Source organism: Pteronotus mesoamericanus, unplaced genomic scaffold (assembly GCF_021234165.1).
Source record: "Pteronotus mesoamericanus isolate MK-2021 breed Mesoamerican mustached bat unplaced genomic scaffold, CSHL_Meso_final scaffold_99, whole genome shotgun sequence".
Classification (NCBI taxonomy): domain Eukaryota; kingdom Metazoa; phylum Chordata; class Mammalia; order Chiroptera; family Mormoopidae; genus Pteronotus; species Pteronotus mesoamericanus.
This window is the reverse complement of record NW_026555330.1, coordinates 4,530,938-4,557,803: the sequence shown is the minus strand read 5'-3', so window position 1 is coordinate 4,557,803 and position 26,866 is coordinate 4,530,938. Positions and strand designations below refer to the sequence as shown.

The 26,866-nt window shown below is 41.3% G+C and overlaps 1 protein-coding gene across 1 annotated transcript in view; it reads right to left on the bottom strand.

The window, feature by feature from the left end:
* The window catches only part of DENND2C (DENN domain containing 2C), a 69,530-nt gene that overhangs the window by 6,852 nt on the left and 35,812 nt on the right, over positions 1-26,866 (bottom strand). The window contains exons 2-15 of the mRNA XM_054565095.1: positions 25,724-26,731; positions 25,074-25,210; positions 24,539-24,651; positions 23,750-23,920; positions 19,708-19,804; positions 13,079-13,123; positions 10,847-11,034; positions 7,477-7,586; positions 5,357-5,426; positions 4,755-4,832; positions 4,012-4,152; positions 3,440-3,588; positions 2,787-2,964; positions 772-813 (exon numbers count right to left, since the gene is read on the bottom strand). Of these exons, the coding sequence (XP_054421070.1) occupies positions 772-813; positions 2,787-2,964; positions 3,440-3,588; positions 4,012-4,152; positions 4,755-4,832; positions 5,357-5,426; positions 7,477-7,586; positions 10,847-11,034; positions 13,079-13,123; positions 19,708-19,804; positions 23,750-23,920; positions 24,539-24,651; positions 25,074-25,210; positions 25,724-26,541 (2,337 nt within the window). The 5' untranslated portion in view covers positions 26,542-26,731. The remainder of the gene's footprint in view (positions 1-771; positions 814-2,786; positions 2,965-3,439; positions 3,589-4,011; positions 4,153-4,754; positions 4,833-5,356; positions 5,427-7,476; positions 7,587-10,846; positions 11,035-13,078; positions 13,124-19,707; positions 19,805-23,749; positions 23,921-24,538; positions 24,652-25,073; positions 25,211-25,723; positions 26,732-26,866) is intronic.

Genomic DNA, 26,866 nt, shown 5'->3' with positions numbered 1-26,866 from the left:
ATCCATGATGCTTATAATGTATACATCTTAACTATATTAAATAAATAACATACTTATAAAATTTTCTGGCAGTTTCTACTGAACAATTCTCATCTACGAGTCTCATTCTATGTTACAAAGATCATCCCTAAACAAATGGTGTTTCAAATGTGAGGAGCTAAGTGATTCTGAAAAACGACAAAGTCTCGGGCAACATTCTTTCAACCCTGCATTCAGTTTTCACGAGCCTATGCAGTTTACAAACAGAAGGCTGCTCTAAGAAGGCTTTACGAATGCGCCCTTCCACTTTAATACAGAGAAGAAACGACCACTTCTTTTTGGCCCCTACAGTAGTATACCTTGTATAAATTTCTATTGTACCCTTTCTAAAACCTTATGTGTACATCTGTACCCCCTTCCCACCATTAGACTATAAGGCCTAAGGGCTCAAACTGTGTCTTAATCATGTTTAAGTTCAGAGTATCTGGAAATAGTTTTCAGCGCTTGTTCAATTTAATTAAATTAGAGGCTTAGACGCCAATCCATCTGGACTTGAAGGGAAGGTTGCTTCAGCTGAGAATGACATTTATCTGCTTCCTCCTTCCTTCTTTGGGAAACACAGCTGAACCCAAGCCAAATCTTTCAGGTCAATCTTGTATGAGCAGCCACTGTGTCAAGTCAAGTATGCATAGGAATGAAAAGTCTCATCTGAGTCATTTTCTCTAAGTACTTTCACATATTTTCTGTCTAATTACCCCCAAATGTTATGTAATCGCCTCCTTTGTCACTCACCTCCTGCAAGAACTTGTCTGCACAGAGATCGACGATCAGCACCTATGGGACAAAGGAGCCAGGCAAGTTAAACCAGAGGCATTCACAAAGAAAAAGATGAGGCACTGCTGGGTCAGAAACGGTGTTTTGATTCTTTCAAGCAATGGGAACAGTTTTCAACAAATTAACTTAAAGTTATAACCTATTTAAAAGTTAACTCACCAACACACCAACAAATAAATTGCAGGAAAAAGAAATGATGGCAGACATGCCTGTAGATTAAAAGATTAAAAACACACCAACCAAATACAATGTGTGGACTTACTTGGGACCTGTTCAAACAAACTATTAAAAATTTATGAAATAATTGGAGATTTGATCCTAAATTTTACTGATATTAAGAAATTGTTATTGAATTTTTAGGTGTAATAATGGTATTGTGATTATGTTATAGATTTATTTTGTAATATTTAGAGATGAAATTATGTCATAATCTGCTCAAACTATGTGAGAGAATGGAATGGATAAAGGTGAATATTGGCCATAACTTCATAAGGGTTAAACTAGAGTGACTGGGTTTATTTTGCTCTTTTATTTAGTTTTACGTATTTTCAAAATTTTCCATTATAAAAGTTTTTTTTGAAAAGATTCATCAGTTGTGTTTCCATACATTAATGACAAATCATCTAAAAAAGAAATTAAGAAAACAATCCCTCCCTGATTGGCGTGGCTCAGTGGGTTGGGCATCGTCCTGCAAACCAAAAAGCTGCTTGTTTGATTCCCAGGGCATACGCCTGGGTTGTGGGCCAGGTCCTGGGTTGGGGGCATGCGAGAGGCAACCACACACTGATGTTTCTCTTCCTCCCTTCCCCTCTCCCTAAAAATAAACAAAATCTTTAAAAAAAAAAATTAAACCACAACGAGAATGCCACTACACACCCACCAGAGAGGCTAAGTTACGCAGACTGACGATAACAAGTACTGTTGGTGAGGATGGGGAGTGATAGGAACTCTTTCACACTGTTGGGGGTAGTTTAGCTTGACACAACTATGTTGGAAAACAGTATGACTTTATTTACTAAAGTTGAAGACATATTTACTCTATGACCCAGCAACTCCATTTCCAAGTATATACCCATAGAACTGCATGCACATATGTACCGAGGGTCATGTACAAGAGTATCTATAGCAGTGTTATTCATAATAAGCACAAACTGGAAACAACTCAAATATCCATCAACTGTAGGATGGATAGTTGTACATTCATGAAAAGAATACTGCACATAATTAGGAAGATTGAATTACTGTTAAACTCATCAACATGGATGAATCTTACAGACATAATGTTGATCAAAAGAAACCATTCAAAATTATATTTATATATAAATTATAATAATATATTTATATATAATTATATAAATATAAATAAATATAGATAGATGATAGATAAATAGACAGTATACATCCATTTATATCAAGCTTAAAACCAGGCAAAATGGAACTATGTTGCTTTGGGATACATGCCTAGGATGTACCGCTATAAACTAAAACAAGTACATAAACACCATAAAAGTCAAGATAGTGACTATCTTCGGCTGGGGGTGGGGAAGGGAACAGTGACTAGAAGGAGGTGTGCCGGGGACTTCTCGGGGGCAGGTGTGTTTCCATTCTATTCAGTGTTGTTTATATAAGCAACGCTGTGATAATTCACTGGGCTGTACATTTTGTTTTGGGCATTCACCTGTGCACTATATTTGAAACAATTTGTTAAGCTAACCCAGAGTAGTTTTTATGTGTGACTTAAAAAATGACAAGAATGAGCCCATGGTTCACTATTATAAATAAGTTACATGTGTATTATAAATTCATGAGTACTATGGGAATTTTGTCACTTTAATAAAAAGATACAAAAATATGATAGCATGAGGCACTAATAACAATGGCATCTTAATATGAATTAAGAGCTCCATCGCTCTGAAAGACCACTGCGTCCACTCGTCAGCGCTGCAGTCTCTCCCGGGGAACGCCCTCCTCACCTCCTCGATGGGCAGGTCCTGAAGCTGCGGCAGGGAGCAAGACAGGATTCCAATCAGGAACGGTGTGGGCGAGCACACGATGTCGATCATCGACGCTGGCAGGACCGGGATGTAGGTGTGCTGCCAGGTGAACGGATACAGTGTGGCGACCACGGCATGGCCGCATTTTGACAGGGTGCTAGCCCGGGGAGGAAGCAAATCGCGTCACACACAGCACAGTGCATGGGAGGCATTTCAGATGTTATGTGAACAGAACTACAAATTAATGCCAGTTAGTGATCACAGATGGACAACTCTGTGATTGCTCTTAAATTGTTAACATTTAACTTAATTTACTGAAAATCTTTAATCTCAATCCAGCTCTTCCTTCCAATTTATGTTACTAAAAATTAGTGTGTACTTAGAAAAACAATGTCAATTTTTAACAGTTTAAACAAAACACACTTAGAAAGGTAAGTTAATTGCAACACCCAAAGGCATTGCTATAGCCTAGTCCACATAGGTTTGGGTCGTTTACCATTTGGAATTATCCATGTCACTAGGGCATTAGGTAACTGATTGAGATCCTACAGTTTTTTAATATGCCCAAATTTAAAAATAGTCAAAACATGTAAAACACAAGTAGGCAGTGGCATATTTTACTTATTTCTCACCTTAGGCTGTTGGCAACAAAGATGACCCTTCGCTCCAACAGGAGAGAGGCACAGACCCGGATGAGGTGACACACGCTCAGGCACTTAAACAGACATTCAAAGTCCACGTGTTCCAGTCGGGAATCCAGGGGTCGGCAGAGTTCAATGGACTGAAAAGCAGGAATTTGAATGAGGGGAGCTGATGCAACCCTCATGATAGCACTAATGGATCTTGGGTCTGCTACAAAGAGTTGGTGAAGCTGCCTGCCCTAATCCCAAGACTGATCGTCTTATTTTTTAGATTTTGTGAATTTCTGATAAAATCCTTTATCTCACCTGACAACAGCATTATAATCTTCATCTATCACAATTTATCATAATGTCTGAAATTGCCACTACAAAGGGGCCACACTGGATGTTCCTCCAGTGCTTTGTGGGACTAAAACATCCTGCACAGGTTAGGGAGAAGCGGAAACCACGCCCTGAGGCTTCTGCCAACTGCCTGCCCCCCCCACGCCCCCGCCCCCCCCCCCCGCCCCGGCTGCATTCTGAGGCATTCTGGCGGCCCCAGACCTCCCACTGAGCTGACTGACCTCGTCTCCGGCGCCAGGGAGGTAGCTCTTGACTGTGATGGTGCGGCCGGGGGCGGGGAAGGGAGCCTCCATGACGCTTCGCATGAAGGGGTAGACCAGAGCTGGGGACATCTCCCTTCTCTTCTCCACCTCATCCAGAATCTATACACAGGAAAGAGGTAGCTCATTAGGAACTCAGTTCAAAAACATAAAAGAATCCTATCAATGAACCGCCAAACTTGGTGCCCAAACTTAAAAAATAACACCGACAGATTTGAAGACAAGTAAGCTTCAGCCACCCATGAAAGTTCACTAAAGGCATCATATGTCTTGGGGGTATCTTTACATCCCTGAGAAAAGTTATTAAAATAAATCAACTTATTTTTAGAAGAGGAGCCCCCTTTCATTTCACTAAAGGAGGGGCAAAGAAGGTGACACTGACAATGACATCCTGCAGTTTGGGGCCTGGGAAGGACGAGGCAAGATAAGCTTCAGGCTCGGTTCTCCTTTACGCCGGGGGGGGGGGGGGGGCGGCGGCGGGGGGGGGTTCGGCAAACCAATGTAAGGGGGACAGGGCACCGGCGTCTGCAGTAGAGACCTCAGCGTGCGCCTTCAAACTGAGGCTCTAACCTGCTCCCGGGAGCCCATTCGACAGCAGGGTGCTAAGGCCTATGCCCCTACACTGCTAGTGGCGTCATCAGAGACCTATTGGCACTCAGAGCTCAGAAAGGACACTGCTGTCACAGGGAACGCTCTCCACTCACCTTTGAAAACAGGTTGAAGCAGCCTAGGCGACTGACCATGCAGTAAACCTCAGGGAGCCGCTTCCCTTTGCCTTCTGGCTAAAAGAAAGAAAAACCGACAAAGCAAAGCTTAAGCAGAGCACGTTTTTATTAAACTGTACTATTAATACTCTCCTAATACTTTTTAATACAGAGCCGAAATCAAAGTTCTCCTCCTCACTGAACACTGAAAGATGGGAAAATACTAAACAATGATAGCATACTTATTCTAGGTTTAGTGGAGGCATTCAACCAAGAAGAGAGTAACTCCAGGCTCTCTTGATTGGCTCGTGTACCCCGTTCCTCAGACATATCCAGACTGATGCAGCCCTGTTTCAGTGGTTTCTTTCTCTATTTTACACACACACACACACACACACACACACACACACACACACACACACACACGCCCGCCTCCGGTGGCTACCCCAACCTCGCTCCTACTGTGAAAGCTAACATAGCTTCTTGAGCACACAGATCGCCGAGTAGCCCTTAAATGCATCTGGAGATGGTGTTTCTGAAGTTCCCTGTGCGCCTCCGTTGTCCCCTGAGCAGCCCTGCCTGCAGCACGAGGTGGAACTTACCAAAAGCTTCTTACAGTAGCCGAACCACCGGCTTCCATCTTCACCAGTTAGGACAAAGGAGAACGTTTCACTGAAACAAACAGGAACTAGTTTAAGATCCAAACAACTATTTATGGCATTCCTCATGGAACAAAAAATGGAACATTAGGGTCTTAACAGCAGTCACTTTGTGCTGTAAGAAGCAGCATTAATATTACACTTATTGCAAGTCACATTGCTCCTGAGGCAGAAAGTCTAAGCCTTGAGAAGGTCTTGTCTTGCACTGGAGCGAGAGCGGAGGTATAGGACGAGTTGACAGCACTGTTGCCTCCTTTTACTTTCTTATTTATACAGTCTAGCTATTCATCAAGCCTATTTTCCCTTTGTTGAATGTACAATTTAGTCAAACATGTTGGGAAGCAATAAATGATTGTGATAAGCTATTTTTCCCTTCCAGATTCTTCTGTTTTAGTTCTGGAAGGTCATATGGAACAGTGATGGGCAAAGGATAGTATCCTTAATATATTAAAATTAATAGGAAAATCACCAATTCCTCATTAGAAGCACAGGCAAAAGATATGCAAAGATACTTTATGAGAAGACGACCTAAAGATGCCCAAGAAATGAGTTCACTAATAATAGAAAAGACCAGGCAGTAGTCCTCTCTGCCTTTGGTTTTCATTGGTACACTTGTGTAATAAGAAAGTGACCTATGGATCAACATTTTAGAAACTGCAAATACAAGTTTGAATGTAAAATTTAAAAAGTAATTAAAAAATTCAACCCTGACTGGTATGGCTCAGTTGATTGGAGCATCACCCGATAGACCAAAAGGTCGCAGGTCTGATTCCCAGGCAGGGCACATACCCGGACTGCAGGTTCGCTTCCCAGCTGGGGTGTATATGAGAAGGCAACCGACCGGTGTTTCTCGCCCACATCGTTGTTACTCTCTCCTCCTCCCACCCCCGCCTCACTCTCTCCCTTCCCTTCTCTCTAGAAGCAATGAAAAGATGTCCTCAGGTGAGGATAAAAAACTAATTAAAAGTCCAAATTTGCATAAATACATATGTCCATATACGGCCAAAATTAAAGATTGAAAGGGAATATGCCAAAGTATTTATAGTGATTATCTGTGAGTAACCAAATGCCAGTGATTTCTAATTTCTGCTTTTTATTTACTTCTTTGTACTTTCTGGAATATTCTAGAATAAACACACATGACTTGTTTGGGCAGGGGTGGGGTGGGGGTGGACATGACTTGTTTGGGCAGGGGTGGGGTGGGGGTGGACAACCACGATCAGCCAGGAAAACACTAAGGAACGCACAGCCCGCAAGGCGGGCAGTGCAGCTGCCAGCACAGAGCGCCGGGACTGGCGGCTCCGAGAGAGCGGGGCGATCCAGCTAAACTGGTCACGGGAGGCAGCGGCTTAGTCTGGAGGCAGCACAGAGTGGGAGGGCAGGGCCGCTTAGGCAACAGCTGAGGCTGTCTTCCAGCAGGTCATCAGCATGTGAGATGGTTCACATAATCACGCTTCTCAGTCCCAATAGCGTGATCGACGATTGCAGCTTTGAGCAAAGCCGTTACTGATTCACAAGCAGGATTCACAGACAATGACAACTTATTAATGAAATATGGTATTTTTTTCTAGCTACCGGGGAAAAAATCCTTTATACCTTCCCTCTCAGGATACTCCACATCCTAAATGGGAACCTCCCTTTGTACAGGTCCAACAGGGGCACATGCAGTCTCGGCTGTAGCTTCCACCCACTTGAAGGAGAAGCAAGATATGGGCAGTGCTCTGCTGTATCTGTTCCTATCCCTAAGGTCAAGTCTTTTCCTTTTCTATCCACTTGGTGGCGTTTCTGATTGTACATACAGTGGAATTCATTTCCCTACAGAACTGGCAAAATGAAGAGACTCTCAACAACTCGTTTTCCCTTCGATATTGACATTATTCCATGTTTTTCTTTTTTGAGCCCCTCAGAGGAAATGTTCTAATTCTGCTTCTCCCTTTCCTCCCACGCACCCTTGACCCGCCACAGTCCACAGAGCTTCATGCCGGCTCAGCCCACTTCTCAAGCATTCTGATTTTACTTTTGCATTTCCAACAAACAGAAATCAGACAAAGTAGCCTATTTACCTCTTGAGTTCTGAGGTTGGAGCCCAGTCCTTTGAATCAGGAAAGCAAAATTTGGGGATAACTTTGAGCCTCTCCTCAGTGTCCTTGGATTGCTTAAAGCCATGATCACCCTGAAAAAGATAACAATGCAGGTGACCCATATTCTGTGTAAATGGAGAATAGAAATAGAAAAACTCAGCCTGGTCTTGAGAAAAGAGGTCTCTGAGAAGCCTAAGGAGTCACCTCAGCATAGTTTTGTGTAGTTTAACAAAGGAGGAAGGCCAAAACTCGTAATCACTGACGATATACTGAGAACAAAGTTACTGAGAACAAAAAATCCTATTTTTACATAGAAATGGTATTGCGGAGATCCTATAATCTGATGTAAGAGAGATAACTAAACATGGAACATAAAACAAATTAAAAAATCTATTCTGTAATGTACTGATAGCAAATACCTCGTCAGCTCTAGACACTCTCTGATCAATAATCAGAGATGTTTTGAAAAGGCAGATGAATGTTGTTCAGAAAAGAAATTTTTAGAATCCACCTCATATATAATCATTCCCCTTAGCATGTAATCTTCGCTTCCTAATTACTGGTTTTCCACTTCCTGTAAAATTTTAGCATGGAAGACCCTTTTGTTCAAGTCTGGTATTGAACTTTAAAGGACAGTCTGAGTTTAGTTAAACTAACAGACACTGAAAAATTAGTATTAAAAACAAGCAGATGATAAGCCTAATTACCATACTGCCTTCATGTAACTAATATAAGTGCTCTATCCCTTAATTTCTAAAGCAAAACACACAACCATTCTGGGCCACTTGGATATTAAATCCTTAAGAAATGGAAAAGCATTCTAACAATATTTTAGTTGTACCACATTCTAGTATTTTTATATTGTTAAATGACTCATAATCATCTTCAAAGTTTCCTACAATAAGATCAAGAGGGCCTCGGTCAGCTCTTCCCCCACTGACTTATGGATGCTCCTGCATCGCTGTCCCTGCGTCCCTGCCCGAGTCAACCGGACCCGTATCTGATTCTGAACCTATTAATTCAAGCTGTGTTGAAAACAGGTTCAACCTCAAGATTTCTCTCTGCAAATATAAGACTGATCAAAAATAGGGGAAAAAATTAAGCTCCTCTTTATGGAAAACTCGATTCCTCAAGACCCTATATTACATTATTTTAGACTCCAGTGGTACTATGTTACTAAGCAGGGCCATGACACCATGCTCTCAGACTGCAGTGAGGAATTTTATAAAAAATTAAACGGACTTACTTATAATGGGGGTGTTGTTGAGGATTTCCTTCTAAAATGAGAATCCATACAGGAAATGTCTCTTAGAGTCCAGTACCACTGTTCTTCACTAGCTTTTTTACTGAAACTTATAACTCGGGGTTCTAAACCCGAAGTCCTAATGGGGCTGAGCAGGTAACCTGAATGAAAGAAGTGCCCCAAGGAGTAAGCTGGAGAGTGAGCAAGCACCCCCATTTAAGGGAATCACGCCTCGCCAGGGCCAGCTCCATCATCTGCAGGGCAGTGTGAGACGAGCCGTGAGCCCCTTGTTCCAAGGGCAGGAAAAACAAAACATGTGATAAAGTACAACACTTTTTCATCTGTGGTCTTTCACCCTGTGATGGGGTTTTTATTTGCCGGCACCAGGAGCCAGGGGCCAGTGCAGACCCTCACAGGCGCCCTGGGGGCCTGGCCCACACTCCCGTGTGTGAGAGGCCACCAGCTGCTGGGTTTCCAGATACAGAACTGAGACTGGGTCGTGACTGGAGGTGAGGAGGCTAAGCCAGACACCTCGCCTTCTCCCAGGCCCAGGACTCTGGCCCGCAGTGGCTGGGCAACCCTCAGGGGCCTACAGCCTCCACACGGCGATGTGCTTGCTACCTGGACTCGGCGGGGGGGTGGACGTTCTTGCCCCATCAAGGCACCCACTGAACATGAGAGGCACTGCCAGCTCAGGCCAGGGAGGGTCTCACTATGTTGCCTAGACATGCTGTGGGGCAACGCTTGCCTGGCCCCAACCCTCTCCATGCCTGTTCCCAAGTCCCTGTCAGTAGTCACTGAGTGGGGACAGAAGCGGGGAAGTCAGACAGGGCGCAGGAAACCAGGGGGCAGAGGAGAGGACAGGCAGAGAATCATCCTGGAGAGGTGGCAAGAGGTGAGAGCTTGCATGAACCAAGGATTTAAGACCAGGCACATGCCTCCTTGTCCCATCAGACCTCACTCATAAAACACAGATTCAAAGACCAACTAAGGACTGCGGTGGTGGCTGCAGGGCATTACATGCCCAGCACAGGGCCCTTCCGAGTGAGGGGCCTGTGAGACAGTGCCGGTCACACGGCCATGCACGCAGTCCTGGCTACTCCGCGTCAGTCCATTCCCGCCACTGGGGAATGCAGGCTGCATGCTGGTGGGCTTTCCAGTCTCTCAGGAGACAGCAGAAATACAGATTTCTATGTGAAAGTTGACTTTGAAACGCTGGCAACAAATCATTTATTGTTATTTTTACAAAAACACTACCAAACCACTGTCTGCGGGCTCAGCTCGCTCGGAGGCCACCAGTGTCTCTCGGTTGGCATGTGCCGCTGCAGGGCTCCAAGCCACACGTGAGGTCTGAGTTGCAAGCGAGGTGAGGGCGGGGCCGGCAAGGCCTTTTCCAGTTGTATATCCCATGCCTAATATCAACAAGGAGTAGGTATGTGAGAAACATTTGGTGAAACGAATGAGTGAACCATGTTTTGAAAAAGGCAGAGCAAACCAAAGAGTGTTGTTAATCTTGGCTAGCCTTCACCAGGAGCCTACTATGTGCCAGGAACTGCGCTTTACACACGTTATGTCGTTGAATCCCCACTAATGTGACTCATGTTATATAGTGCTTACTAAATGCCTGGCAGGGCTCTAAGGGCCTTACACTGTTCCCTTAGTCCTCACTGCAACTCAGAGGGGTGGACACTATTATGATTAGCTCCACTTGACCAATGAGGAAATGAGGAAACGTCACAGAGCTAGGAAGCGGCAAATGCAGACAGCTGGCTTAGGTCTGTGCTCTAAGGTACTAGCCTGCTCTGCCACACTGATTATTCCCCTCATTAAGGAAGGGAGGCTTTGTAATTTGCAAAAGGTCGCTTAGTAAACAGCAAAAAATAAGTAAAGAGCAAAAAAATAGAAAACAAACTTGGATAATGAGCTCTTTTCCCCTTCGCTTGCAGCTCCTGCCTGGTGTAAGATGTCATCAGAGTCACTGAGCAGGCCCTACAAGAAGTACAGCACTACTAAGAGCTGACTGAGAGAGCAGTAAAGGAGAGGAGGCAAAACAAGTGCGCACAGAGACACAGGAACACTCGCGATGCCTCTTGGCCTGCTGGCACCCACCTTGCCAGGGAACTGCTGTATGACCTGCGGAACGTAGCTTGTGTCGGATGGCTTCTTTTGCAGAGACACCACCACAAAAAGTTCAAACAGCTGCTGCTCCTGTAATTCAATGAGATCGCGCTCTAAGGTCTGGTAGTGGGGGTTCCTCTTGGAAGACTGCTGCAGTTGTGCTAAGCGCTTGTGGCGATCTGCAATGACATCACGGAGCCTTGGTTTTCCTTGGTGGCCCTAGCTTCCCTCTAGCACCCACAGGTCACAACCCCTATGGGACTAATCTTCATCAGTCATTGCTGAATACATGCTGACTAACCAATGTCTGTCACACAGACGTATCTGTTAGGGCTATGACATGCTTGAGGGTCAAGGGTAGATTCTCATAAGCATCTTGGGGCCCTCTGTTGAGACTGATGCTCTGTGTCCCAACTGATACGGTAAGTCCCAACACATGACTCTATGCTATCCCATCTTGGATGGCACAACACCAGTACACACAGAACATGTCAGGCAAAAGCACTGGCTTGACAAAATATGTCACTGTTGGGAACATGACGTCATGGGGACACGGAGGAAGATCTGATAAAAGAACTGAGTCCTAAAGGGGGCAAGTGCATAAAGGGATGAGTTTGATAAAATTTTGTTTTGAGCCCTGGTTGGTGTGGTTCAGTGGATGGATCGCTGGCCTGCAAACCAAAGGGTTGCCGGTTTAGTTCCCTGACAGGGCACATGCCTGGGTTGTGGGCCAGGTCCCAGGTAAGGGGCATGCAAGAGGTAACCACACATTGATGTTTCTCTCCCTCTTTCTCCCCGCTTCCCCTCTGTCTAAAAATAAATGAATACAATCTTTAATAAAATTTTGTTTTGATAAAAACTATCCTCACATGAAAGAAACTATTCTTTCCTTTTTCTCTTTGGCACATCTTTCTAATAAAGGACATGCGCTTATATCAATGAATGATGCTAAATGCAAGAGGAAAAAAATGGAAGTAGAAGAAAACATCATTAATACACTATTTCTCAAAAGAATGAAATTATGGAGGCGTACTATTTAAACAATACAAGCAAAACTACTCAAAACTGGAAGCATTTATGCTTTACCCTCACTTATGTCCAACTATGAATAATTTGGGGTCATCTCCACTAGGGAAATGGGGCACTTGCAGAAGCAATGGTCCAGGTGGCCCAGAGACATGCCTGTGTGTCATTTTGTGCCAGTGACAGAAAGACTCATCCTCTGACTAATTGTTTTTTTTTAAGTAGGATGCATTCCGCCCCCAAAAGAGTTACACTACGAATCAAAAATATATCTAGGAGTGGCTCCCCAGAATTATCCAGCACATTTCGTGCTCTAGGTAAAGTTTTACTTATCCCAAAGGGCTCAGTTCAAGTCAAGACAATTTTAGGTACTGTTTCTCAGCAGCAACAGCACTAAATTAGTCATCTGTACACATCCCGACTGAATCTGATGCTGACTTAAGTTTCACCTTCAGTCAGGCTACAGAATCGAACACCTGAAGCAATTCAGGCCAGTGGAGGGAGCACCTGACTGTTAATCATAAGATCAGAGTATCAGACTTGGAACTGCTCTGCACTCAGCTTTGATTATTCATGTCTCCTACTTTTTCCATGCCTCACATGCCAGTCGGTTAAACAGGAACTAAACAACTTGCTGAGAAAATCCATTAAAGAAAAGATATCAAGCACCATGAAGTATTTGAACAATACTGCCAAAAATGCACAGCATATTTTATATTCTAACAGAAAGTAAATGGCAAAATAATCTGGAATATAAATGCCCCTGAATGAGAAAGATCAATGTTTTCTGTGTCAATGTCAGAGATATCAAAGTTCCTTAATTACACTCAAGCGTATGAAAAATCAGATATTTAATGCCAAGTATTTGTCTCAGGGGATGATTCATACATACTCTATTTTGGCTGCCGGGAAATTTCTACACATACGTCTGAACAAGCAGCTCTGCCACTCCCTTAAGAACATTCCATCTTAAGAACCATATGGGTTTGCCTCATTCCACCATGGGAGATTTCTAATGCCGTCAGACACCTGACAGCGTGCTACTTAGTTCCCCAAATCTCAACAAGTTCTTATAATGGAGAAATCACCTACAAAATGAAACTTCATGTGGGAAAAACACGCCTAATCACAAAGGCAGGGGCCACTCCACCGATACCCACGATCATCTCGAGAAAGGGAGCAGCCCATTGACTCACTCACTCTTTGGCAGATACTCGGCATCACTTTCGTTCCCACTGGTTTCACCTGAAAAGAGAGAAGCAGTTTCCATTTGTACCGTCCAACGGTAGGAAGTACGTGAGGGTGAGAATGCCGTGAAACCTCCGCAGACCTGCAGACCCGGAGTAAGGATGCTGAGCCTGTCTCCCACCGCTTAGTTCTATCAGGGTAGGACGGTCACAAAAGAGAACAGAAGGCGCAGAGAAGAAACTGCTCGTTCCATCTTCTTCCCACGCCCTCTCCCCTCCTCAGCTCCCCTGTCCTCTCTAATCCCAGCCATTAACAGCAGTTCAGACTAGTTTTAAGAAGTCTAGTTTGGAGTGGCTTCTGTTTCTACATGCATATCCTCATCTTTTAAATTCCTGACCAAGGTATCAGAGGCAGAACACCAAACTGACTGAGCAAAAATCTCAGCACACAACCAACTATGAATTTAGAATAATAGGAAAATGTTGGGTTAAGAGGGGATACTTACCAAAGAAGTCTATGAAGAAAAGGGGTAACTCTTTTGTGATACCTCTAAGCTGCCTCTAGGCCAGACAGTACTCTTTTACTTCGAATTCTTATAGTATCAGACTGCTTTAAATTGTTCTTATTTTTCCCATACAGATTTTAAATTTCTTGAGAATAAGCATCTATGCTTTTACAAGGGGGTGTTTTAGAAGTGAATGGCAAATTTCTAGATTAAGTCTGAAAAGTTAAAGCAAAATGAAATAAATGTAAAGAACGGGAAAAATTTTAAATGTAGCAGGAAAAACAAGGCCTATGGAGTCATAAATAAAGGAATATGTACATTTGATTATATAAAAACGTAAAATTCCTGTCAAATAAAACCATCACTAATTCAAAAGGTGAACAATAAGCTGGGAAAATCTTTGTAACACACACTGCGGATGCAAGGCTAAGTGTCTAAATATTAAAAACACTGTTACAGATGAATAAGGAAAAAATATAGCGCAACAGAAAAATGAATAAAGGGTAGAAACAGGCAATCCACAGAAAAAGATTTATAAATGCTGGTAAACATCATCATTATTATTGTCCAAATTTGTAATTTTAAAAATGTAAATTAAAATAATAAGTAAGGTACAATTTTCAATCATGATAATGGCAAAAAGAAAAAGCTTTAATAAAACACAGTATTAGTGAAGATGTGGAAAGTTATTTTCAAATGCTGTTCACAGAAACGTAAAGTATTACAATTTGTTTGTGGGACAACCTGGCAGCAGCTATAAACATTTTAAATGCATGTATTTTTTAATTAGTCTCACTTCTAGAAACTTATTCTACAGATATAGTCTTACCAATATACAAAAATATAAGCAAAAGATGTATAATGCAGCAGATATATATAAATATAGATGTTTAAGATAGAAATATTTTATACACACACACACACGGAACTTAAATATCCATAGGTTAATTAAAATGTTAAAAACCAAAATGTCTATCAGATAAATAAAACTCTCTTATTTCACAAAGAAATACAGTACAGCTCTGTGTATCTAAAATATATCAATTTTTTTTAAAGCAAGATATATAAAGTCTGATATAAAACTATACTATTTGGGTAGACAAAAATATCTGCATGTGCATACAATTTTCTGGGAGTAAGAGGTTTGGGGAAATTTGGTTTCTCATTTTATGTTATTCTATAATATTATAACTTCTTGCTGTGCTCATTTTAATTTATAATAAGGAATAAGAAAACGTTATTTAATAAAAACTGCCTGTTCATAAGCTAGGTGGGAAAGGTACGTAAGAGATGTTACAGAAAAGGTATCTATTTAAATATTATGTATTATATATGTTTGTAACTTCAAAATAACTGCCATGACCAAAAGTATCCTGGGGCTATGAAACACTGCTTGGTATGAAGGAACAAAAGCTGTGAGCTCACGAGTCCCATTGTATCCTTAGGATCAGGCACCTTTTGGTAGACTATGAAGTGTCTGGAAAGAAAGAAAAGAAAGGGGAAAAGGAGGAAAGGTAGTATGACTGGAAAAGACCTTATAAAAGATCATTTAAGTGTCTTGCATTCTGAGACACTGAATGAAGGCTTAAGGGTTTGCAAGCCAACAGGAAATCTACTCACAATCTGCAGCGATCAAAAAAGTACTAGGTTGGTCCTTTTTTATACGTGACTTCAACCCACAGAATTATAATGACAGAATTGGAGAATGGTACTAAGTCATTCTATAATGCCTAATAACTGAAACTTGAGAAATGTTTAGGTTGGAATAGATTTAGTGAAGCTTAGCATGTACTAACAGAGTAGGTCAGTGTAATTCTCTGGTTCTACTAGGCATTGTTGATAAACAGACAAAAGCTTAAGGAGGAAAATAAGAAACTGAGGACAGTGCCTATGGAGCCAAGAGATCCCCAGGCATGAGAGAAATTCCTCTGGTCCACTGGCGTCGCTGGGCACAGAGACTGGGTAAATGCATGTTTTCTTTGAGTCACGCCCGCAAAAAAAATCTTGTAGGGAAGGGTTACAATTTAGAGACTGCTTTGTGCATGTGGTATGTGGTAGAAGTTGGTAACTCATGCTGCTGAATTTTTTTCTTTTCAATAATGACACAGTGAAAAAAGAATTTGGCTCTTCAAACACTTGTCTTAGAGCCAAACTTACTAAAATGTTCCTAGTCCATAAGGCATGAAGCATATATGTAAGAGATCAGTATTAACCTACTTAGGGTGCCATATCTGCAGAGCGCAGTTATCAGTAGGCTGCTGTTAATCTGGGGAAATGATGATGTTCTTTTATTCATTTTTTAATTTTCTTCTTTTATTATATTTTATTGATTATGCTATTACAGTTGTTCTGATTTTCCCCCTTTGTCCCCCTCCACCCAGCATCCCCCACTCCCTCGGCCAGTCCCCCCACTATGGGTCATGTCCCCGGGTCATGCGTATATGTTCTTTGGCTACTCCATCCCCATCACTATTCTGTAACTGCCTATTTGTACGTCTTAATCCTCTTACTTCTTCACCCATTCCCCCACACCCCTCCCATCTGGCAACCATCAAAACAGTCTCTGTATCCATGATTCTGTCTCTGTTCTTGTTTGCTTAGTTTGTTTTTCAGATCAGTTGTTGACAGATATGTATTTTTTGCCATTTTATTGTTCATAGTTTTGATATTTTTCTTAAATAACTCCCTTTAACATTTCATATAATAATGGTTTGGTGATGATTAACTCCTTTAGTTTTTTCTTGTCTAGGAAGTTCTTTATCTGCCCTTCAATTCTAAATAATACCTTTGCTGGATAGAGCAATCTTGGCTGTAGGTCCCTGCTTTTCACAACTTTGAATACTTCTTGCCAACCCATTCTAGCCTGGAAAGTTTCTTTTGAGAAATCAGCTGACAGTCTTATGGGAACTCCTTTGTAGGTAACTAACTTCTCTTGCTGCTTTTAAGATTCTCTCTTTATCTTTAACCTTTGATATTTTAATTCTGGTGCATCTTGCAGTGCGCCTCTTTGCACCCATCTTGTTTGGGACTCTCTGTGCTTCGTTGACTTGCATGTCTATTTCCTTCACCAAATCTGGGATGTTTTCTTTCATTATTTTTTCAGATAAATTTCCAATTTCTTGCTCTTTCTCCTCTCCTTCTGGCACTCCTATGATGCAAATGTTGGAGCTCTTGAAGTTGTCCCAGAGGCTGTCTATACTATCCTCATTTTTTTGGATTCTTTTTTCTTCTTCTTGTTCTGGTTGGTTGTTTTTTGCCTCCCAATGTTCCAGATCATTGATTTGATTCTCAGTTTAATCCACTCCATTGTTGTTTTCCTGTAAATTGTTCTTTATTTCAATTAGTGTATCCTTCATTTCTGACTCGATCTTTTTTTATGCTGCTGAGGTTCTCACTAAGTTCCTTGAGCATCCTTCTAACCAGGGTTCTGAGCTCTGCATCTGATAGGTTGCTTATCTCCATTTCATTTACCTCTTTTTCCAGGGTTTTGATCTGTTCTTTCATTTGGGCCATGTTTCTTTGTCTTCTTGTTTTGGCAGCCTCCCTGTGTTTGTTTCTATGTATTAAGTAGAGCTGCTCTGACTCCATGTCTTCACAGTGTGGCCTAGTGTAGTAGGTGTCCTGTAGGGTCCAGTGGCACAGCCTCCCCTATCACCCAAGCAGGGTATCTGAGGTGTACTCTTTGTGTGGGCTGAGTAAACACTCCTCTTGTATTCAGTCTTAGTTGCTGCTGGCAGACCAATGGGAGGGATTTACCCAGGCCAGTCAGCTGCACGTACTGGCTGTGACCAATGACTACCAACCTCTGCCCTCCATGGAGGATCAGCTGTGCAGGGGCAGGGTGGTTGTGCTCTGACATGGTCTGTAGCTGCCCACTGGGTGTGCTGGCCCTGGGGTTTCCTGGGTGGTGCAGGCCAAGGTCAACCCCAACAGGGTTTTGCCTGGGGCACCCTGCCTGAGCTATAAAGCAATCTGAGATGTATGCTACTTTGTGCTGGGCTTGCAGATGCCCAGGCAAAGCGAAGCTCTGCATATAAGCTGGCTGCTGCTAGTGCCAGGCCTGGACCTCACTGAAGCCAGCTGTTGCTTGTTTGATAGGATTTAGGAAGTTGTGAAGCATCAGCCAAGACCAGCCATTCACATGGAAAAACAGCTTGGGTGAGCCCATAAATTGGGTGGGGTGGAGTCTCTGGGGATCTCCAAGGCAAGTCAAATGGTTTTAACCAGGCTGATGGAGTCTCAGATATGGCAGCAGCTTGCAGGCTCTGTGTTGGGAGGGTTTAGAAAAGGAACAATGGCCTCTGCTCTCCTTGATGCCAGACACTTCAGTTTCTCTCTGTATGTCACTGGTGCCTTTCAAGCTGCTACCCCGATGCTGGAGCTCAGTGGGAGTAAGTCTGAATAGGTGAGTTTGTGTGTGGGTTCTTTAAGAGGAACTGCTTGGGGCTCCAGAAATTTCTTCCACTGACTCAATGCCCCCTGGTTTTTTGCAGCCAGAAGTTGTGGGGACTTATCTTCCTGGCACTGGAACCCTGGGCTGGGGGGCCTGGCTTGGGGCTGGGATTCCTCACTCCCAGGATATCCCTTCTGAATTTTTATCTACCACATGTGGATGTGGGACCAGCCTGTTCCAAGTCTGCACCCCTCCTACCAGTTTGGATGGATGTGATTTCTTTAATTCTGCAGTTGTCAGACTTCCATCCAACTCAATTTCTGACAGTTCTGAGTGATGGTTGTTCTATATTATAGTTGTAACTTTGATGTGGTTGTGCAAAGAGGCGAGCCATGTCTGCCTACACTGCCATCTTCGATAATGTTCTTTTAGAATTTGTCTTGGCCTCAGTGTCTTGATACTGTATATAATTTACAACTTATAATTTATGTCCTTGTCTATAAAACAGTGACATTAATATCTGCCACATAGCGCTGTTTAGAAAATTAATGATAATACCTCTGAAAGGATCCATCATAATATTCAGCATCAGTTTCCATCTTCGGTACCTAGTTGTGAATTATACCAATTAAAAGCTTTCGGCCGTTTCCTTAGTGAAGATAAGGAAACACATGGAGAGGAGACAGTTAAACTGCTAAAAATCAAAGTTTATGAGAAAAGTTGAGAGTAACTCGTCGTGACAGAAAAGGATAAAACTGTGTTTCCATGCTCCTTGATTAAACCAACATTTCCTCCTCTGGCTCAGCTTCTTAGTCCGTAAAATTAGGAGAGTCCCTACCTCCTAATGAGGTCAAATGTTATATAAGATAAGAGTACATGAAGAACCTACTCCTTCATTCAATAATAATGTTAGCTATTATTACTTACATCAGCCAAAGGTATTTCTTCTGCACAAGACTGAAACATCTTTTAATAATTGCTTTTGAAGTAAAATACTGACCAGTTGATTTTAATCATCACGGAGTAAAAAGAATGAGTCTTGAGTTGCAACATAAAGAATTTTACTTTCAGATAGTAATTGTTAGAATGTAGAATAGTTTTTCAAGAGAAATTAAGAAATTTCTGTCTTTGGAAGTTTGCAAAAATATGAAACATACTATTCTGGTATGATTTGGCTGCTGTTTCTCAGTTACGAATCTCACAGACAAAAACTGCTAAATTTTGCATATTCTTTGCCAGACAACCAAATTAAGAAGTTTGCATAAGTTTTTAAGAGAACTCTAATAATTCACTCTGGATGCTGAAAAATTTAAGTTTTGTTTAGGCATCTGAAGGATAAAACTATGGAACTTACAAGTCGCCTACATGTTAATACCACACACCATCAGTCTATATATACCGAATAATATTTTAATTTCTCCACTGAAAGAGTCTATGCTGATAAATGACTATAAGTCAAAGCAGGACTACAAAATAATGATATAATATGCCTATAAAAATTAGTTTCATTGGTTTATAATTATTTATCTACTTCCTTATCCAGTAGTTATTACTTGGTACAGAATTAAATAAAAGGGGCTTGAGGAAGAATAAAAAAAAAGTACCTTATCCTAAAGAAGTTTTATATTTAAGTAGGATAGACAGGAAAGTAAACAAAAAATTATAATTCACATCAAACCTTAAGTTATATAATGATCCTCTGCTCATCTGCTGATAGCTATGGAGAGCCGGAACAGTTCTTACCTTTTGAAGGAGGTACGTCTTTTCCAGTGTAAGGGTGTAACTTTACTCTCTTCTTCCCTCTCTTTGATTCAAATATGTCATCTATTCTCAATACAAGCTGAAAAAGGATCAGAAAAGTACAAGCTAAAACCAACACCAACAAGTTTGCAGCCTAACGGTATTAATTTGTGATTCTCACTGAGAAAAAGATCCATTTTATAAATAAAAACTTCATTTCTCAATTTTGAGTCTAAAATGACCTCTAGTACGAGGAAACATTGTTCTAACACAAAGTCTGTGTAACATGGGTAAAAGAAGGAGATGCCTTTCCCGAGGATCCCAGCACAGGCTCCCAGAGGGATCCCCTGTCATGCCGTGTCGCAACAGGGAGGGAATCTGGCTGCCACCTTCAATGGGGTAACCAAGCCTTTACTATCTGACTCGAGTTTTTGCTTGCCCAGTGTAGGAAGTGGGATACTTACTCACTTGGAAGGCAGGGTGGGGCTCAGTTATTTTTGCTCTAAGGAATTTTTAGCAAAGAGAGGACAGTCATGCTTAGAAAGCTTTTATCAAAGGGAGTATCTATCTCTTTGCTACTAGGAGCACTGATAATACAATTTATTTTAGAAATGTCACAAAATTAGGAGACTCTCAAACATGCTCAAGAGCAATAACTATGCTCCGTTTAATAAACATTCTTTAGAATAATTTCTTTGCTGCCAGGAGGTGTGTGTGAAAGACAGACACATAGACATACACACAGACTAGGCTTAAAAAAGAGGAAAGAATTAAAGCTGATCAACAGACATTTTAAAAAGAGGAATTGATTAGTTTTTTCATGTATATTTTTCTTTTTCTTAAAATTACAAGCTTTTTCTTAACTATTAACCCTGATTTAACACAATCAATGCTCAGAATTACAATCGTTAGGAACATCATACAAGACGATCACTAACAGAGTTGCTTGAGAAAAATGCTCTTGCTTTCTCTTTTGTCCTTGTTTCTCTAGCAATCCTGGCAATCCACAGGCAGTGAATCAGTCCAATGCAAAAAAACCCCAAAAACCAACAACAACAAAAAAACATGTGAGAGAGACATGTGCTTCCAATATGCAGATTATTTCCACATTTCTGGATGAGTTTGTTCTTTTAAAGATTTTTGTAGCTGGTATTCAGATGAAAAATTTAAAATGTTCTTAAAAATTAGCATTATTTAAAAAACAAGAGAATCCAATGTAAGAGTATTGTTAAGGGCTATAGGAAAGATATGAGAGTAAACATATATTTTTGGTTACAAAATGAACATAACTAGTATAAATATTAATGTGTATTAGAAAAGTATACTCCAAAGTATCCTCAACTTTCATAAAGGAAAGGGAACAATGTTCTAGAAATATGAGATAAAGTAATAAAATTTAAATTTTCCTTATGAGCTAGGAAGAAGAGCCTGCTTTTATTTTCTAATTGTGGGAAATACTGTAGAACAGCCTTCCTAAGAAATGACAGAAACCATTGTTGTACACACTTCACACAAACAAGATGAAACCTTAGGAAATCACTCTAGCAAACACAGGCTTCCACTGCAGGGAGAGAAAGGAAGGGTGGGGAAGAGGCATATGGACTAGATCAGCGATCTTCCAGCTATGAAACCAGTTTCTCTTCCAGGGATAGCTCTAGTCATCAAAGGGGAAATAATGAAAACGACTTTCCGGTGGAATGTTGTTCCTACAGACGCTCCCAAAGCCAAAATTTGTGTTGCAAATGGAACGTCCCAAAAGGATTTAATTCAAGGAGGGTCCCAGGTAGAAATGCTAAGAGTCTGCTCCTGCCTGACAGGAGTTCCTCGTCATCCTCCCCCAGCCCCGCTATTCTCACTACAATCAGAAAGAGGATGAGCTTCAAGCTCTCAGGGGATCCACAGGAAGGAAAATACTGAGGCATGAAATCTAAAGCGCTGCAAATCTCCTCAGGTCTCCTTAGACTCCACAACCCACAGTCCCAAGGATCTGTAACGCCATCCCAAGAACCGCATCCTTCTCCAGCGCAGTCTCCTCTGTGTTTATGCTCATCCACCGGGATCTATGTGGCGGGGAGGGGCACAGGCTGCCGCAGGCCTGGCCCTTCTTTAAGCCCCTGATTTTTAACTCTGCCTCACCATCCACAGGAGAATACACAGCTCAAGATTTATCTTTTTTTCCACTGAGAGAGATCAGTTTAGTGCTTCTTAAAAACTGTCAACTTTTTCACATATTAAAGAGGGAGGGGCAGGAAATAGATCAGAAGTATTAAAGTAATTATGGAACAGAATATTTCCCAAGGAACCAATCAGTTACTAAACCAAGGAACAGCTGTGACTTCTGTTTATTGTTAAAATGAAGTATAAAAACTGTGTGCTAAATGAATACACACAGCTAATTCAGATGGGATTAAGGGAAGGAATACTATTTAAATGATCTGATTTTTTTCCTTTCTGAACAGTAATCCTGAAAACACTTTGAATTACAGAACAAAGTAACAAAGAGCTTGAACTAGTTTCATGTAATTTCTTAAGTATATCTCCTAAACTATATACAAGGTCTGTCCAGAAGATGTCCAGCCTTTGTTAATATAACGAGAACGGTCTGTGCAACATGGATGTAATCTAGAAGCCAAGGAGAGTGGACTGGAATGCACATGTGTGAACAATGACAGACTCACTGTATTAGTGGGGGTGGTAGATGCTGTTGAGTGAGCATGTGCACAGTGTGACCGCTGCATTAAAAATGACTAAGCGAGTAAAGCAATGAATCTGCATCAAATTTTTCATTAAGCTTGAACATTCCTCTGTGGAAACTATTCAGATGATTCAGGAGGCCACAGCTGGGGGCAACTGGCCACTGGCCTTCATCACGACAACGCACCTGCTCATGCGCCATGTCTCACACAGTTTTTTGACAAAAAAGCAAGTCACCCTGGTGACTCAGCCCCGCTACAGCCCAGATTTGGTGCCCTGAGACTTCTGGTTTTTCCCAAAACTAAAATCACCTTTGACCTTTGATGAGATTCAGGAAAATATGACAGGACAGCTGACGGCAACTGGGAGAACTGCATGAGGTCCCAAGGTGCCGACTTTGAAGGGGACTGAGGCATCACTGTTCTATGTACAATGTTTCTTATATCTTGTTTCTTCTTCAATAAATGTCTCTATTTTTCATATTACATGGCTAGATACCTTCTGGACAGACCTCATATATTGATACATATTTCTACAAATAATCCCAATTTCTTCATTTTGATTTCAATGGCTCTAGGTGAGATATCTACAGACTTACTGGCTTTTCTCCCTTGAGAAAGAAATAATTTATTTAATATAATTGCTGAGAATTTCTAATCCCAAGTAATAGATAGTCAAATACCTTTTTTTCTTCCTCTGAATGGAAATATTTGTCTCAAAGTAATGGTATATACTTTTCAAAAAATATTTACTTATTTATTTTTCAGAGAGAAGGGGGGGAGAAAAAGAGGGAAAGAAACTGACTGGTTGCCTCTCGTACACATGCTGACGAGGGACTGAACCCTCAACCTAGGCATGTGCCTTGACTGGAATCAACCAGCGATGGTGCTCTATGGGGCAATGCCCAGCAAACTGAGCTTCACCGGTGAGAGCTAATGGCATATACTTTGTAATTACTGAAAAATCTGTAAATTCACACATAAAACTGAATTTACTTTGGTAATTATACAAATGAGGAAGAACACTGAAGCTAGCTTAAGAAAACGTTCTTGTGTCTGCTATTCTAGTGCTTCCTTGGAACTGGCAGTTGCCTGCAATGAGAACTGAGGTAGCAGTGAAGCCCTCCCTCCGAAGTCGATTTTCCAAACCCACCAGGAAACCTTGGCAAAATCCATTTATGCATTTTTCTTGCATGAACAAAAACCTAAAGCTTAAGGCTGCTTTCCAAATCTTCTAGTTCCAGTAGGCCAGTTCTAACTTATTATTCGTATCAGTCTCAAGTCTATTTACTTGCATTCTGAGAATAAATGCTTAAGTAAGAGCTAGAGAAAGAAAGTCCTGAAGTCCTTACCCGTGGAAGATTTTTTCTTTTCCTGTTTGCAACTTCTCCAGCCCGGAAAAGCTTCCATTCAGTTAAAGTGACAGGCAAAGTGGTATCCTTTGTGAGCTTTGACCTTAAATAAGCCTGAGAGCTCTTCAGTTCCATAGTCTTGCGGTGAAGGAACTGAGGTTTGGGAGGAAGCTAAAACAGGAGAAGATGTAGTGGTAAGGGTAGGATCAACTAGTTAACACCTGTGTCCTCGAGGTCAAAGCACCCCCCCCCCAATATTTATCTTTCCTTTAAAATCATCCATCATCCCATGTGTTTCCTGTTCTTTTTCATCATTTGCAAAGAAGTTTCCCCAGCTTCTAACCCAAAGTTCCTCTACTACAATGCAATCAAATTTCCAGAAAACCACAGCTCAGAGTCTTCCTTAACACAAGGCAGCCTTTGCTTCCAGGGGTGGTGACTGTTTCCAGGGACCAGACAGGTTTAGGCCACAGGCTGATGTGACGAAAGGGAGCTGATGTAACTGACTACAGTGAACCAAAACGTTCACGGCCTGGTGAAAGGCAGTCATATTCAAATGTTTTTAAGTGCTAAAAACCCAACCAAGCACCCCCGCAACCAAAGAAAACAAAATGCTGTGTACTACCCCTGCCCCCCAAATAGAACAAAGAACAAAAAGCCACCACTAAGAACAATAAAATGCCACATTTCAGTGCCTCTTAGTTTTGGTCCTGGTTAAACCATGTTAATCTTTTTAGAGGGATTATACACAAGAGTCAATGTTTCCATGCATTGATTCCCTGGCGATACCTTGGGTGCTCGGAAGGCGCTCTTAGGTGGCGGAAGCCTCCACGCTGATGGCGGCCTCCACAGGGGAAAGGCCTGCATCGGGATATCTTCGTAGGGATTCTCTTTGGCAGGATCTTGAAAAAATAACAAAAAAAATATGGTTAGAGGAACATAACTAAATGAAAACAAAGTGTTTACAGCTAGGAAATAAAAGACTGGTTAAATATGTTCAGCTTTCTATTCCACATTGCTGGTGGGAGGGAGGTCTCAAAATCAAAGGCCCTTAAGCTTGGAAACTACCCTGGCACCCAACCAAGCTAAAAAAATTCTCTAAATACTGGGCTATAAACATCTCCTTCTGACCTGGGCAGTCCACTAGGCTAGTTGTACAAGCCATTAAAGAATAAAAGAATTTATACAACAAAGGTTTCCATATTTAAAAAAAAAACAAAACTCTAGAGCAAGATGTGCTTGATTGTAAAACACCAGCCTGCAGTTTAGGGCTCCACCAAACACACACTCCATCAATTTAACTGCAAAGTTTGTTGACACTCACATATTATATCTTCATAGATGTTGTCCTCGGACTGCGTGTAATAAAGTGCTGAGCCAGAATTTCTTCCAAGTTCTTCATGCATCTTCTGCGTGTTCCGATTTCGAAAGTGATGAATATCTTCAAATTCAAAGGATTTCCTTAAGAAAGGAGATACATGTTCAAGTTGCATGTTCTAAAACTCTAGTTTTTAAATTGGTATGACAGATAAAAATCGGTAAGTAAAGGACTCGTGTGAAAAATTACAAAGGTGTTTTATCAGATACGTAAGAATAAACTAGGCTAATGCCCTATATGCGTCATGAGAAAATTGGAGGCTTTTAGCCAATTCCCATTCATGTTCTTCACTGAGTACCTTTCTTAAGTTCGTTCTCTAATGAAAAGGGAGGCTAAGGACAGCATGCTGTAAGAGAGGTAGAAGAGTGTACTCGCTTCCTTACACATGCTTAAAGAGAAAATGCAAGTTTTTTCTGATGCTCTTATGTCAGTAGGTTGTGTCAGATATTAGCCATGCTTCTACTATTTCCTCTTGGGTTAATTAACATCTGTATAATCAAATTAGGGGAATAGAAACTGGTTTGAAAAGGAAAAAGCAGCTCAAGATTCAATAAGGAAAATATTTACAAATCATTACATATTGATTAAAAACATACCTTTTAGACCGTCCTCTGATTTTTCCACCATATTTCTTTGGTTCAGGTTCCTGAGAAGAGGCCAAAGGAGACTCTGCACAAGAATTATTTTCACAGTATTTTCTGTCACAGTTTCTTTCTTTACATGGTGTAACACCAGATTCAGATAAATATCTGAATGTTCTACGAGGTTTTGGCAAAGGGTTTATAGAAGGTCCACATTCTTGTCCCTCAGGCTCAGAGTAAATGTTTTCCAAGCTCTTGGTTACTCCATATGAACCCTTCAGAACCCTGAAATTCAGTTCTTTCTCTGAAGAGACACAATGTTCGAGAGCCAAATTGAAGACTTTATCTGGGGGAAGTGCCTCAATTTTCTTCCACAGTATTTGTGAGGTATAGAAATTTCCTGGAGGTAATGAAGTCTCTGGATCCAAAACAACTTCTTTCCAGTTTTCAATTTGTTTGACACGGGAACATACCCAGTTGGATTCTGATTCATTTTTAGAGATGTGTGTTTTGTCACGTTTCTCACGTTCCCCCTCACTCTGCACATGGCTTTTGGCATCTTCATTAATATCTAGGCGGACACTGTGAGAGTTGGTTCCATCGAACTTGTTGCCCTTTCCCTCAGCCACAGGATTCTTCTTAAGAAGCATCTCCTGATGACATTTGTATCTCGCCCCAAAGTCCTTCTGGTGCCACTTATCTCGATTAGATAGGCCATTAGTCCTTCCTTCCCACTGAGAAATTTTTTGTTTGATGTTTTTGCAGTGGCTTCTTGACAGTGTCTGAACAGCAGAACGAGAAAAACCAACATCCATGTTCCCCGTTGGGTGCATACCAAAGTGATGAATTTCACTAGGGTTCCATCACAAGCAACTGTGAAATACTGTGTTCTTTATCCTGTCAGTTAGAATCCCGACAATTCCAGAATTTTCCTTTCATCTTTAACTTGGAAATTTCTTTTTATAGAAAAATTCTGATCATTGATCCTAGTTGAAAATGGCTGCAACTTTATTTTGAATAATCCTATGAAAATAAGACAAGAATATATTAACAGTTTTATAATTTTCTAATTTACACATCACTAAAACATTGCCCACCTATCCCTAAATAATTCATTTCCACTGAATCTGTAAAAATGTACCTGTCGCCCATCAAGTA